The 12,879-nt window shown below is 35.8% G+C and overlaps 1 protein-coding gene across 5 annotated transcripts in view; it reads left to right on the plus strand.

Annotated features, from left to right (window-relative positions):
• The window catches only part of DAB1 (DAB adaptor protein 1), a 212,335-nt gene that overhangs the window by 149,385 nt on the left and 50,071 nt on the right, over nt 1-12,879 (plus strand). For all 5 annotated transcript variants that reach the window (XM_088153498.1, XM_088153495.1, XM_088153499.1 and 2 more), the window contains one exon: nt 450-569. In XM_088153498.1, the coding sequence (XP_088009624.1) occupies nt 450-569 (120 nt within the window). The remainder of the gene's footprint in view (nt 1-449; nt 570-12,879) is intronic.

Consider the following 12,879-nt stretch of genomic DNA (forward strand, 5'->3'; position numbering starts at 1 on the left):
AGGACCATGCTGGTCATTAGGATCAAGGACCTTTTACATGATCACAACCTCTGATTTCCTGCCAGCTTCCCCATTGACTTTGCTTTGCAATGGGAAGCCAGCAGATCGTGACCATGGGATGCTGTGATGGTTGGAAATCACAAACACATGACCACAGGGTGCTGCAACAGAGGACTGGTCATAAGTACCACCCATTCAGTGCCATCGCAAGTTCAAACAGTCACTGAACAAGTCATTAAATGAGGACCACATGTAATGGGTAACTGTTTGCAAAACAATATAAGTTCCATTGATTTCAGTGTAGTTGTAAAAAACTAAATGGTTTGATTATTGTCATTTAGACCTGTCTTGTCAGAAATACCATATTTTATTAGCTAGGCCTTTTATTCATATTTTATATACATACATTTACATATATACAATATTGATTATTTCTGTATTACCTGTAGGCAGAACCTGTAATTTTGGATTTGCGAGACCTCTTCCAACTTATTTATGAGTTGAAACAAAGAGAAGAATTGGAGAAGAAGGCACAAAAAGATAAACAATGTGAACAAGCTGTATATCAGGTATTTTAATAATTTTTGGTAGACACGTACAAAAAATGAATATGTGTTAGATTTGGTGGCATTTCACTATACAGAGCCTATAGTGCAAAAAACTGAAAACCAGTTTATACAACATTCATTTCTATGTCTGAGGATGATACTGCTGGTGTTACTACAATAATGTTTGACGGTGATTAAAGCAATCTTTGCTCTAGTGAGAAATTTAATCATGTGAACTTGTTGACTTATGTTATATCTAAGACTTGGAGATCTTTGGGGTAATTTTGTGATGCTTTTTCTGGTACCAAGAGAAGAGAATACATGTAGCTCAGAGTTGAACTGTGGAGTCCTTGGTGCTCTCTGAGCTTGGTTGTTTGAGTGCTCATTATGTTATCTAGTCGAGTATTGAAACATCTGCAATCAAACAACCAAGCTCAGAGAGCACCAAGGACTCCACAGTTTCTTCTGGTGTTATTTCGTACATAATTATATACATTGTAGGTTGAGAAGACACAAATGTGAATATCCATTTTACATCTATATTATATGCAGTTCCCTTGTGTTTTAAGTTATGAATATGGCTCTTAGGCATCTGCTATTCATATTCTCTCCTTTTTTTGTCTTTATCTTTGACTTTCTCTATGATAGACAATTTTGGAAGAGGATGTAGAGGATCCTGTTTATCAGGTAATTTTTGAAGCCATTTTTTGTGAAATTTCAGAAACAGGGATATGATTTAACTATAAAATAATATAAAACTATAAAACAAAACTTCAGCATTTTAAAAATAGGTCAATAATGTATCAAAGACAGGGCGGAAAATAATTAAAAAAGCTTTCAAAATAAAGTTTTGATTTTTTAAAAATCATCAACAAAACATTAAAAATGGAAAATGTCATAATAAAGAACAAGAAACACAAGTAATGTTGCTAATACTGAAATGTAAAAATAATGCTTAGCAATAATACATAGCATCAATTGAAAAGTAATTTCAAAAATAATAACTCCTTTTTCTCAGGGTTATTTATATTTTTTTACATGTGTGATGAGATTGTCCTTTTAAGAGATTGACAGTTGCACTCAACTACTTTAAAGCAAATAAGCCATCTCTTTAAAAAGCTTTACATTCAAAGATGAGTCATTCTGAATTAATTTTACTGACTTGGGAGGTCATTTGAGGAACATAGCTGTCAAGCAGGTATTCTGTCCACACCAGAGCTGGTGAGAGTCTGCCTATGTTCATAATCTAGGACAGTTATTGGAATGGTATGAGATGCTAAATCTGCTCATGCTAAAGATTAATGAAGAAATGCACACACTGACTAAATAGGAAAAAAAGAATGAGAGATTTATGCTTTTCCAAGACATACAAAAATCCAGTTTTCTATCCCTGAAATAGGGTGTCCCATGCCTTTATCAAATTGCAGGCAGAGAAGGAAGTGCAAAGTTTGTGGTTTCCTTACAACAGTGGAAGATGCCATTGTAAGTGGTTGTGGCAATAGGAGAGAAGACAGGTGCTTCAAGGGAGATCAAGGAAGACCTTAGTTCCAGCTTTTTTAGTCAGTGCCCCATCGATTGTCCAAAAATGACTTTTTAAAAACTGGATGTGGTAATTAAAAGATCAAGAAATTCATTTCCATGGACAAAGTGAGCCAAAAGATTGTAGGAAGCCTGGAAATCTGCACCGCAGATTTCCCCCTCTGCCTGCTGTAAGATTGTTCTCCTCACTCTCTTGAACTTTTTTAGTACATTTTGCGCCAATTCTCTGGCATGAATTAAGAATTTGCTAGTTGCATTTAGGCCCTAGAAATCAGTAACCTGGTTTGCAATGCTGAGTTATAATGTTGGTTTGGGAAGTGTGTTTGATTTAGCATGATGTGTAAACTCTTCCATTATAGCTTTGCATTCAATGAATACCATGCATATGGGTCATTTAATCAGCTACGGTTGAAAATTCTGGCTTAGCTTTTGTATGTGGAGTCAATGTAAAACGAAAGGTATATAAATCCATATCCCGTCTTAATTAAGATGGGAACCAAATATAATCCATGTAGCTTGGATCCTAATCACAAATGTTTAAAATAGGTTAAATATTGAGACACACCAGGATGTAACACTGGCAATCTTTTAATCATAATTAAACATTAGGAAGTAGGCCATTGCTTGAATGCTACTCTCATCCCATAATCCAATATTTTTATACTTATTCCCTTTTCTTTCTAGTTTTACTGATTGCATAACATGATACATGCTATGGCATGAATGGATTCAGCTTTGGAAACTAGGAGTTGAAGCTGATTAGCAAACACTGAATAGTGTTTTCTAGGTAGCATTAACCATAGTGATTGCCAGTACACACTGTATAGAAAACTATGAACATAGGAAGAAAAGAAACAATGGTGCTAACTAAAACAAAGGATACCATTTTTTTAATACAGTTGAAAGATCTGTGGCAACACTGAAGAACAAATCTTTAATGTTGCATGTTTTTATGAAAACAAAATTCAGGCCTTCAGCAATATTTTCAGAACAAAAGAACTAAAGAAACATGTTAGAAGGAAGAAATGTTTTTGAAAATATGGTATAGGAAAATTGTCTTTCCAAGAAAATGGAAAGAATAAGGAGATGATGATGATAATTAGAATGAGTTGAAACAATTATCTGTGATGTTGATCCCATGGAACATCTTCAGAATCAGTATAGAAACCAGGCACTTAAAATAAACTCACTGCTGAAGTCCATTCTCCCTGTTTTTCTTAACTATGATTAAAAGTACTATAAGGCATATATAGGCTTCTTTGAAAACAAGGTTGAACTGTGCTCATATCTCTGTTGAGGAAACAACAGGAAATTTGTCCAATGACAATTAGTGAAGTTTTACATCTCTTTTATTTCTCTTCCATAAAAGAAAGTCACATTTTTGCTTTTTAGAAAAAAGTAAGTTGCTCTTTTGCCAGCTTATACTGCTGTTCCTCTATTGCTGGTAGTTATTTCTTCTAAAGTTCAAAACTGCCTTTTTCTCCTTTCTGTTTCACCTCTGACCTTTCTTCTTTTGCTGCTGATGTAATAGTACATTGTGTTTGAGGCTGGACATGAGCCAATTCGTGAGCCTGAAACAGAAGAAAACATTTATCAGGTATAAAATTTGTACATTCATGTTCTTGTTGCTTCCAGTAATTCATCAAGCATATTTTGTAGACTGAAGTTTCTTTTAAGCTCATTTATTTTTCCTAAAGACATGAATTCCATTTCATACTCATACAGATTTTGGATTTAGTTTGTAGAATATCATTTAAGATATCTTTTTTCCCCAGCCTTTTAAAAAGAGGTTTAGCCTATATACTGTATATGAATATATACAATTCCTCTGTGAGTTGAGTTGGGCTGAGAGAGAGTGACTGGCCCAAAGTCACCCAGCCACTTTCATGCCTAAGGTGGGACTAAAGCTCAAAGTCTCCTGCTTTCTAGGCTGGTGTCTTAACCACTAGGCCAGCATTTTTCAACCTTGGCCATTTGAAGATTCATGGACTTCAACTCCCAGAACTCCCCAGCCTGTATGGTTGGCTGGGGAATTTTAGGAACTGAAGTCCACTCATCTTCAAGTAGCCAAGGTTGAGAAACCCTGTGCTAGACCAAACTGGCTATATATATCAGGAGACAGTGAGTTCTAGTCCTGCCTTAGGCATGTCTAGTCCCTCTTTAGGCCCAACTCACCTCACAGGGTTGTTGTGGGGAAAAGAGGAGGAGGAAGGAATATTAGGTATGTTTGCTGCCTTGAGTTATTTATAACAATAAGAAAGGCGGGATAAAAAATCTAAAAAAAAAAAAAATACACACACACACATATATATGCATGCATGCATGCATGCATGCATACATACATACATACATACAGTTGCCAAATTGATCAACAGAAGTTAGAATCCACATTATATCCGAAAGTAGACAAAATTATTTCTATTTAACCAGCAAGATTTAGCATTTCAGTCTGTTCTTTTCACAGAATTAAGAACAAAGGTAACGTTCTATTCCTGAATTCAGGTTACAATTGTAATTTTGGAAACCCTTGATAATGCTAACAGGCTTTTGATCATAAGTGGTATGGGCTTTCATGCCAATTATTTGATTTTATAATACTTTTCCTTTGCTACAAGAATTATTATTGCCTATTTATATCTGAGTGTTTTTCCAGCTTTGCAGTAACATTTGTTATTGTATTATTTTATTTATTTATTTATTTGTGTGTGTGTGTGTGTGTGTGTGTGTGTGTTAATAAAACACATTTCTAGGATGGCTTACAAACTTAAACAGGCAAGATGCCTCACAATATCAGAAAAGGATGATAGTTGCTCTGAAGGAACAATAAACCCTCTTCTCCATACAACACCCAACCTAAAGGGGCCTGATAACCACCCCAGTCCAAAACTTGGGGAAGAACCAGGTTCTTAAGGCTCATTTGAAGGCTGGCAGGATATAGGCTATTTTAATCTCTGGTGGAATGCTATCCTGGGGGAAGGTGCTACAATAGAGAAGTCAGCCTTCCTGTGTCCTTCTCAATAACAGTTTAATCCATGAGACCTGGAGCATGCCATCTCTGTTCATACAGGTGGACAGAGTCCATGGGAGATAGTAATAACTAGGCCCAGTACTGTGTAAAGCTTTAAATGTGATAACCAGTGTCTTGAACTGCACTTGGAAACCTGCTAGTAACACATGCAGCTCATGGAGGAGAGGTGATACATGAGCATAAAGAAATCTGTCCATAACTCCTCATAGAGTTGGAATTCTTTCTAGAGGTGTACAAATGGTTTTAAAACTTTCTCTTTTATGTACAGATCCACAATAAGTATCCCATTTTATGCCCAGCTTTTCCAGATTTAGTTAGTCAAATGCCATTGAATCAGGCTTCACTCTTGGTGACTGTATAAATAAACATCCTCCATCTTGACTTGTCACTACTACTAACTTGTAGTTTCCAGAGGAAATCATGTAATTTCTTTGATTGTGTTTGTAATGATCTGCCACCCGCAGCTCCCAAATCCAGTAACTTTCCTTGCAACCAATATTGATTCAAAAGAAAGTTCATTTATTGAGAACAAGTGTACAGTTCCAAAGCATTGCTAAGGCTGAGCCAGTGCTCGCCAAAAATTGTTTTTCTTTACTTTTCCCTCTCTCACCCCCCTTTCCTCCTGGTCTCCTGATTTTCTCGCTGGTACGGCCTTGGGCATTCCAACGCCTGTGATAAGGAGCCATCTGCTTCTAACGGATCCCTTCCCCCCACCCCCCCACCTTTTACAATGGTAGAACCGCAGCATGTAAAAAGCAATTACTAAACTAGCCAACATTAAAATCTGCTATTAAATCTTGTGAGGATTCTGACAGTGTTCATACAGTTTTTATCCTACCCCTTCTCTATTTCCCACAATATTGCCAAGCATAGTGTTTTTTTCTAGTCCATCATCCCTTTGCCTCGCATTCAATATGTAAATTTATATTTTCCAGTCATCACCTTACAGAAGTAGTCAGCCTTTATTTGGTCCAAGACCAAATGATTAGTTCTTACAATCTGTCATACTCTTAGTAACAATCTCCATATCTATAATTTGGAAGTACCTTTTCTGTCTCTTCTTTCTCAGTGTCTAGCTTTCACAACCATACATTTCCAGTAGAAAGACCATTGTTTTAATCTTTGTAATGATAGAGATATTCATATCCTTCATGATACTGTTTGTCATTGCCTTCCTTCTTCGGGTAAATCTTTACTTCAGCACATTTTCCATCTTTATTTCTGAAACCAAAACTATCTATTACCTTTACTTCATTGTCAACTCTAGGTTCACTAAGCATGTTTGCTGGCATTATCTCTGGCTTTTTAATATTTAACATCCACCCAGATTTTTCGCTTTCAGAATCAACTCTTTTAAACCTTTATTACTTTAAGCTAACAAGTAATATCATCTGCATATCTCAGATTGTTAGCACTTCAGCCTCCAATTTTGATTCCATCTGACATCTCTCTAATCTTTCTAATTTTATAATGTATTTGCTGTTCAAGATAAACCAATGAAAGCACTATGCACCCTTGTCTCACCCTGTTGCCTTTCCTGAACCACTGTTTCTCCAAATTCAGTTATTTCATTGTACTACTTCTTCATTGTAAATTCTTTGTACCGAATCTTACATTGATCTTATATTCTTGTCCTCAAATCTATATTTAACCCCCAAATCTGTGATCTGTTCCACAGTTTCTAGCTGGATGGGTTTTGAATGGCTGGATTGCATTTCTCCATCTTCTTTTTCCTATTATGTAGTTTAATCAATTTATTTCTGATGTTGTGCATTCAGTTATGTCCATCTGTGGAGTCTGAGTTAATGCTGCTAAAACTGGGGTTGGAAATGTTCCTTTTGCAAAACTCCTACTGTATATCCTATCTCCTTCATTTCCTTTCCTATAGCATATCTCCTTCATATCCAATCTAGTTTTTCTTATAATTTCTAGTCCCTCTACTCACCCAGTGTTTGAATTCTATCACCCATTAGTAGTACTATATCTTTTTTAAAGTTTCATTAGCACCTTTGAAATTTGTCATAGAATTCTTAAATATCTTTCAAAGTTTATAGAAGGAGCATCAACCTATCACTGATGTTTCATGGATAGCCACTAATTTTAATAGATATAATCATGCCCTTTATTGGGTTTGTAGTTGAGCACATAGCAATATTTTTCTTAAGTACCATTACTGCTTCATTCCTTCAAAGGAATGCCTCTGTCATATAATCATTTGATTTAAATAACCCGTTCCATTTAACATAAATTCACTTACTTGCTTTTAATTTAATAGGTTTCATTTCCAATTTCAAATTTTCCTTGGTTCACATTTCAGGTTCAAACTGCATGTCCCCATATAAAATGAGAAAAATCTTCTTTCAATAATTGGCACTATCTGTAGTCAAATTTCTTTGAAGCATTGGTCTGCCCACATCATTGCCTCCAGAGCTACTCATGAGATGTCAGAATTCTTCCCCAATAACTAGAGGAGTGATGCCTAAGCTCAAGCAGCTCATCCTTTCTCATGTTAGCTTCTCTAAATGAAATGTTTCAGCCAAATCCATAGTTTTCTTGACAACAATATAGAAGTGGTTTGTCATTGCCTTCCAAATTTTGTCTGGCAAGTACATTGTCCTTGAGTCAATTTTCTACACACTTGCAGAGCCCCAGCTGACTTCAGATCCATTGTGAATTATGCTTGATGTAAGAAGCCTGACACTTAGCTTCACCTCTCTCCTTTTGACCTTATCAGCAAGGATGGTCCTACCAGGAGCTATCATTCCTACTAGCATCGCTCTCTGGGTCACTAAAACTACTGAGCCTTTCCACAATATCAAGGTGGAAATCCCCAGGAAGGTTTTTCCAGAGAGATGATTTTTGATTAAAAAAAATGTTAGGATTGGCCCATTTAATCAGTTTTAAATAAGAGTTTTCTTTCATTTTTCTGTGTGTCTCATGCTTTTTGTGATTGGGGACATAAGTTGGTCACTATATTCACATACTTATTTCTTATATTTCTATATTGCTAGGATTCAAAGACTCCTGTCAATGTATGGTAATTATAAAACACTGTAGGAAAAACCATAATAAAAAGATATTAGAAAGATTAAAAGAAAAGAGACACAACCATTATTTCAACATCATTGAAATAATGATGGGCCACCATTAAAAAACCATTAATAATAAGGGCCATTATTATTAACATCTTTATTCCTTTATTAACACTCCTTTATTCAGTAGTAGTATCACCCAATTTTGCTACAAATTTTGCTACTATCATTTTATCTGTTTTTTTTTCCATAAATACATCATTAATAATAAGGGCCACCATTAAAAAGCAGCATTCATGAGCCCAAATCAATCTCATCTCACATGGAATGAGAACCTGTAATGTTCCCACTTGGGACAAGAGGACAGGATAGGTCAGTTCTACCTGGAGAAGGCATGATTTCAAGCACTTAAGAACCAAGCCACTCAGGTTTTAAAGGTAAAAAACAACATAATTGTAGCTGGAAGCCTTCTAGAAATCAATGCAATACCTGAAATATTGCTGCATCTCAGCTATAACAGCTCTTGCCCACTTCACCTGTTGCAGCTTCCAAGTAGTTTTCAGAGGTACTATAGCCCCACGTAGAGTATGCTACTGAATTGCAGTAGTCTCCTTTAACTGAGAGATTAACACTTTTCAGTGTTATAAATGGGCTAGGACAAAAGATAGATTGCATTGTATATTATCATAACTGGCAAATTAAAACTGTTTTTGGTCAACACCTGTAATTTCTTAAAGCATATCTTTATCTTTATTTGGACTCCACAATAGTAAACTAATAAGACGTGTTCATTGCACAAAAATATATCTGATAGATTTATGTCCTGCTATTTCTTCAGGGGAAAGCCAGTTTGGAGTAGTGATTAAGGCACCAGGCTAGAAACCAGGGGACTGGGAGTTCTAGTCCTGCCTTAGGCACAAAGCCAGCTAGGTGACCTTGGGACAGTCACTCTCAGCCCAAGGAAGGAGGCAATGGCAACCCACTTCTGAAAAATATTGCCAGGAAATCTGCAGGGACTAGTCCAGGCAGTCACCAGGAGTCAAAACTGACTCGAAGGCACACCAAAAAAAAAAAAAAAAATCAAGCTTACATGGAAATCTCTTTTAATTTTATCCTCACAACAACAAGACTGTGAAGTAAATTGGGCTAGAAAGAAAGTGACTGGTTCAACTCACCCAGTAAGCTTCCATGAATGAGGGTGGATTTGAACCCAGATCTCACCAGGTCTAGTCCAATATCTTAACTACTACCCCACTGATTTTTGAAAACACCTAGATAAAACTCCTTTATTCAGTAGTAGTATCACCCAATTTTGCAACTAATTTTGCTACTATCATTTTATCTGTTTTTTTCCCCTCATAAATACATCAGTTTTAATACTAACTTGTACAAAGTAGATTCATTCCAAAAAAGGCAAAGGAATGAATAATATTAAATATATCTGCATTATTTTAAGTAATTTCTTGGTACAGATCTATATTTAGATGTTGAAAAAGCATTTAACTGTAGCAATTGGCAACTTATGTTGGTGAATTTTAAATATTTTTTTTTCCAAAGGGCAATGTTTATTTATTTATTTATTTGCTTAAAGGATTTATATGCCCGCCCACCCCCACCCCCACCCCACCCCACCCCATATTATATAAAATAACTCTGGGCAGCTAACTACAGTTACATAGTAAAAGACAACAAATAAAAATAAAAACCCTTTTGAGCCACCAAGCACCAAAGCAATCACATCACATAACCACAAATGCCAAACTCCCCTCCCCTCCCCTCCTCACCCAATGCCTGAGGGAAGAGACAGTTCTTAACAGCCTTCCAGAAAGCAAGGAAGGTAGGGGCCCTCCACACCTCAGTGGGGAGGCTGTTCCACATCCTAGGGGCAACTATGGGAAAGACTTGCTACCTAGGTCCCACCAGGTGGCAACATTTAAGAGAGGAGACTTGGAGCGAAACCATCCTATCCAATCTAGTGGGATGGGTAGATGTCCTCAGGGAGAGGCGATCTCATAGGTAACCTGGCCCTCTGCCATAGAGGTGGTGACCATTCCCTTGAATTTCACCGAGAGAAGAAACTGGGAGCCAGTGCACAGGCAAACCATGGAGCACCCAGAACGGCACACACCACTGCATTCTGGCACAGTTACTGTTACTATAGCAATCTCAACGAAAGTGGTCTCAGCCTTCCTGTGGAGTTGATTCCTTGGTATGGTCTACTTAGTGGGATGGCATCAATCTTGCAAGTTTCGTTATGCTGTACCTCCTTCTACTGCTTATAGTTCAAGTGAATTAGGGAGGTGTCTGTCTGAGCCACTTCCGAATATTATCTGTTGGTTGTAGACTTAAAATATGTTTTACCCCTCATCACCCTGGTAACAGAGCTTACTTATCTCCATCAAGGTTATCTTCCTTACTCTCTATAGAAGTAGAGGAGCATCTTCTGAAGTGATAGACCTGCTTGCTTGGAGTAGAGAAATCACCACACATAGGTGATAGCTTATCAAAGACACAGATATCCAGTAAATGTACACATAGCAATCAGCTTATCAAAGGCACAGATGCCCTGTAATAGGTTGCCAAGTTCTGGCCACCAGTAGGTTGTCCATTACATTGTGGTTGGCTGAAGATCTTTATTTTCTCTCACTAATGTTAACCAGCATGCAAGCTGCTGATGATTGGATCCATGCCCTTTGTCACTGACAAACCTCTTGAGCCGTGACCAATAGAGTTGTCACTTTTAACCCATTCTTGTTTGTAACTACAGCTTCTTTTATTATGTAAATACTTCTGGTTGACGCAAACTGAATAGACTTCTTTTAATGAAACTATTAAGGATAGAGCTAAATAACTCATTCATCTTTTATTCCAGAGGAAGATGTAACTCATCCCATATTCAGTAAGAATAGATATTAGCCAGTTTAATAAGTCACTTGTATTATTAGTATAAAATGTGTATAGCTTGTAGGAATAAACATGTCTATAATCATGAGCTTTTTACTGAATTATATCAAGCTAAAATTAGCAGTAATTTATGCGTCCTGGGCAAGTTGTAGAAAATACAGTTATAGAACTGATTGAAATTTCAGTGCTGTGGATATATTTTGGGAAATGTACTTCTGCGATTAATTATTCTCTTTTATACCATCTTTGTATTTTATAATTATCTTATGAGTTGACAAAATATCAGAAAATTTATAATATTAATTTGACCTAAAAAGAAGCTGAGCTTATAAAGTTACTCCATTTGGTCACCTATAGCCACTTTTTCTCTCCTTCAATTAAGCACCCAGTTAAGCATATCTGAATGAATGCTTTTAGAACTGAGATAAAAATCTGAGTAGAAATACATACATACATACATACATACATACATACATACATACATACAATACATACATACATGTACGTGTGTGTGTATGTATAATTTTGTAAACAATTCAGAAGAACAGAAATTCTTAAATAAATATAGTAAGTAAGCCAGAAGTACCTCCTCTCATAGACACAGGCAGAGAAGAAATGTATCATAGCACTTATGATCCAGTCTTCCATGACAAAATAGCTATCATTGCTATGAGTGCTATAAAATGTTGAAAAAGTCCAATAAGGAAGCTGCTGTTCTGCCTTTCAACAATTTGAAATTAACTTATTATATATAAATTTATGATACACATTGTGCATAATAAGTTTGTTCTTGAACAGTATAGGGCAAGGTTGGTACATGTATTTGGCTTAGTATGCCCAATAGATGTTATAACTCTAAAGTATCTGGAATCTGTAGAATTAGAATTTGTGAAATTTTGATGAAGGAGACAATAGAAAGAAAGAAAGAATTTGAAACACAATGTTTAGAAATGAGATGTTCTGCATCTCTTTAATGACTAAGAGGAAAGTTCCATATATTCTTATACTTGTCTTGTGTTTTTTACTTGACTTTTCTGCCCTTATCAGTAGATAATAAAACTGCCTTCTCAAGTTCAGAACAGACTAATGCTTTGATTACTTTCCCCTCTTAGTATTGTATACAGATTTTTTTTCCTCTCATAAATTATAAGATTATTAATAAGACATAGTTCACCTCAATCAGGCATTACATTCTGCTTCATTGAGTTGCTTTCCTTTGACAAAATGTTCCACAGCACAAAGCAAGTCTTCCAACATTTCCCTTTATAGTCCTTTGAATGTGAATATATATATCATATCATAATATGATATGATATATATATCACACCAGATAATTCATAATAGTATATGTATGAATAATATAAAAATCCACTTATACAATAAAATGATGTGCACTCATAACAGGCTAAATAAAAGGTCTCCACACTAGACAGTTAAACATCTTAGTGGAGTATATATTCAAATAAATAACATACCTGCAAGTAATAAAAGAAGAGATTACATAGAACTTGATTAAATATAAAACCTAATCTAATAATTAAGTTCAAAAAAATTAAATGAGAGAAAGGTGATGCTGCCAGTACAAATAAAGTCTAACAAGATATCAGATAAACTAAGCAGCAGCACCAATAAATGAAATTTAATTTCTAGAGAAAGGATCAGGCTGTGAATGAATACATTGGAACAGAAGGAAAAGGACCAATAAGCTGGAATAAGGATTCATTGGAAGGATAAGAAATCAGGAAAATGCAGAAGTTTCAAAAAATCTCTTTTATTGACTCCACCAAAGTTCTTGAATTATTCATCGTCAAATGGGGAAAAAACCCAG

This window comes from Python bivittatus, unplaced genomic scaffold (genome assembly GCF_059951505.1).
Source record: "Python bivittatus isolate LINGU-HERP-01145 unplaced genomic scaffold, Pbiv_v1 ctg000700_np1212, whole genome shotgun sequence".
NCBI lineage: Eukaryota > Metazoa > Chordata > Lepidosauria > Squamata > Pythonidae > Python > Python bivittatus.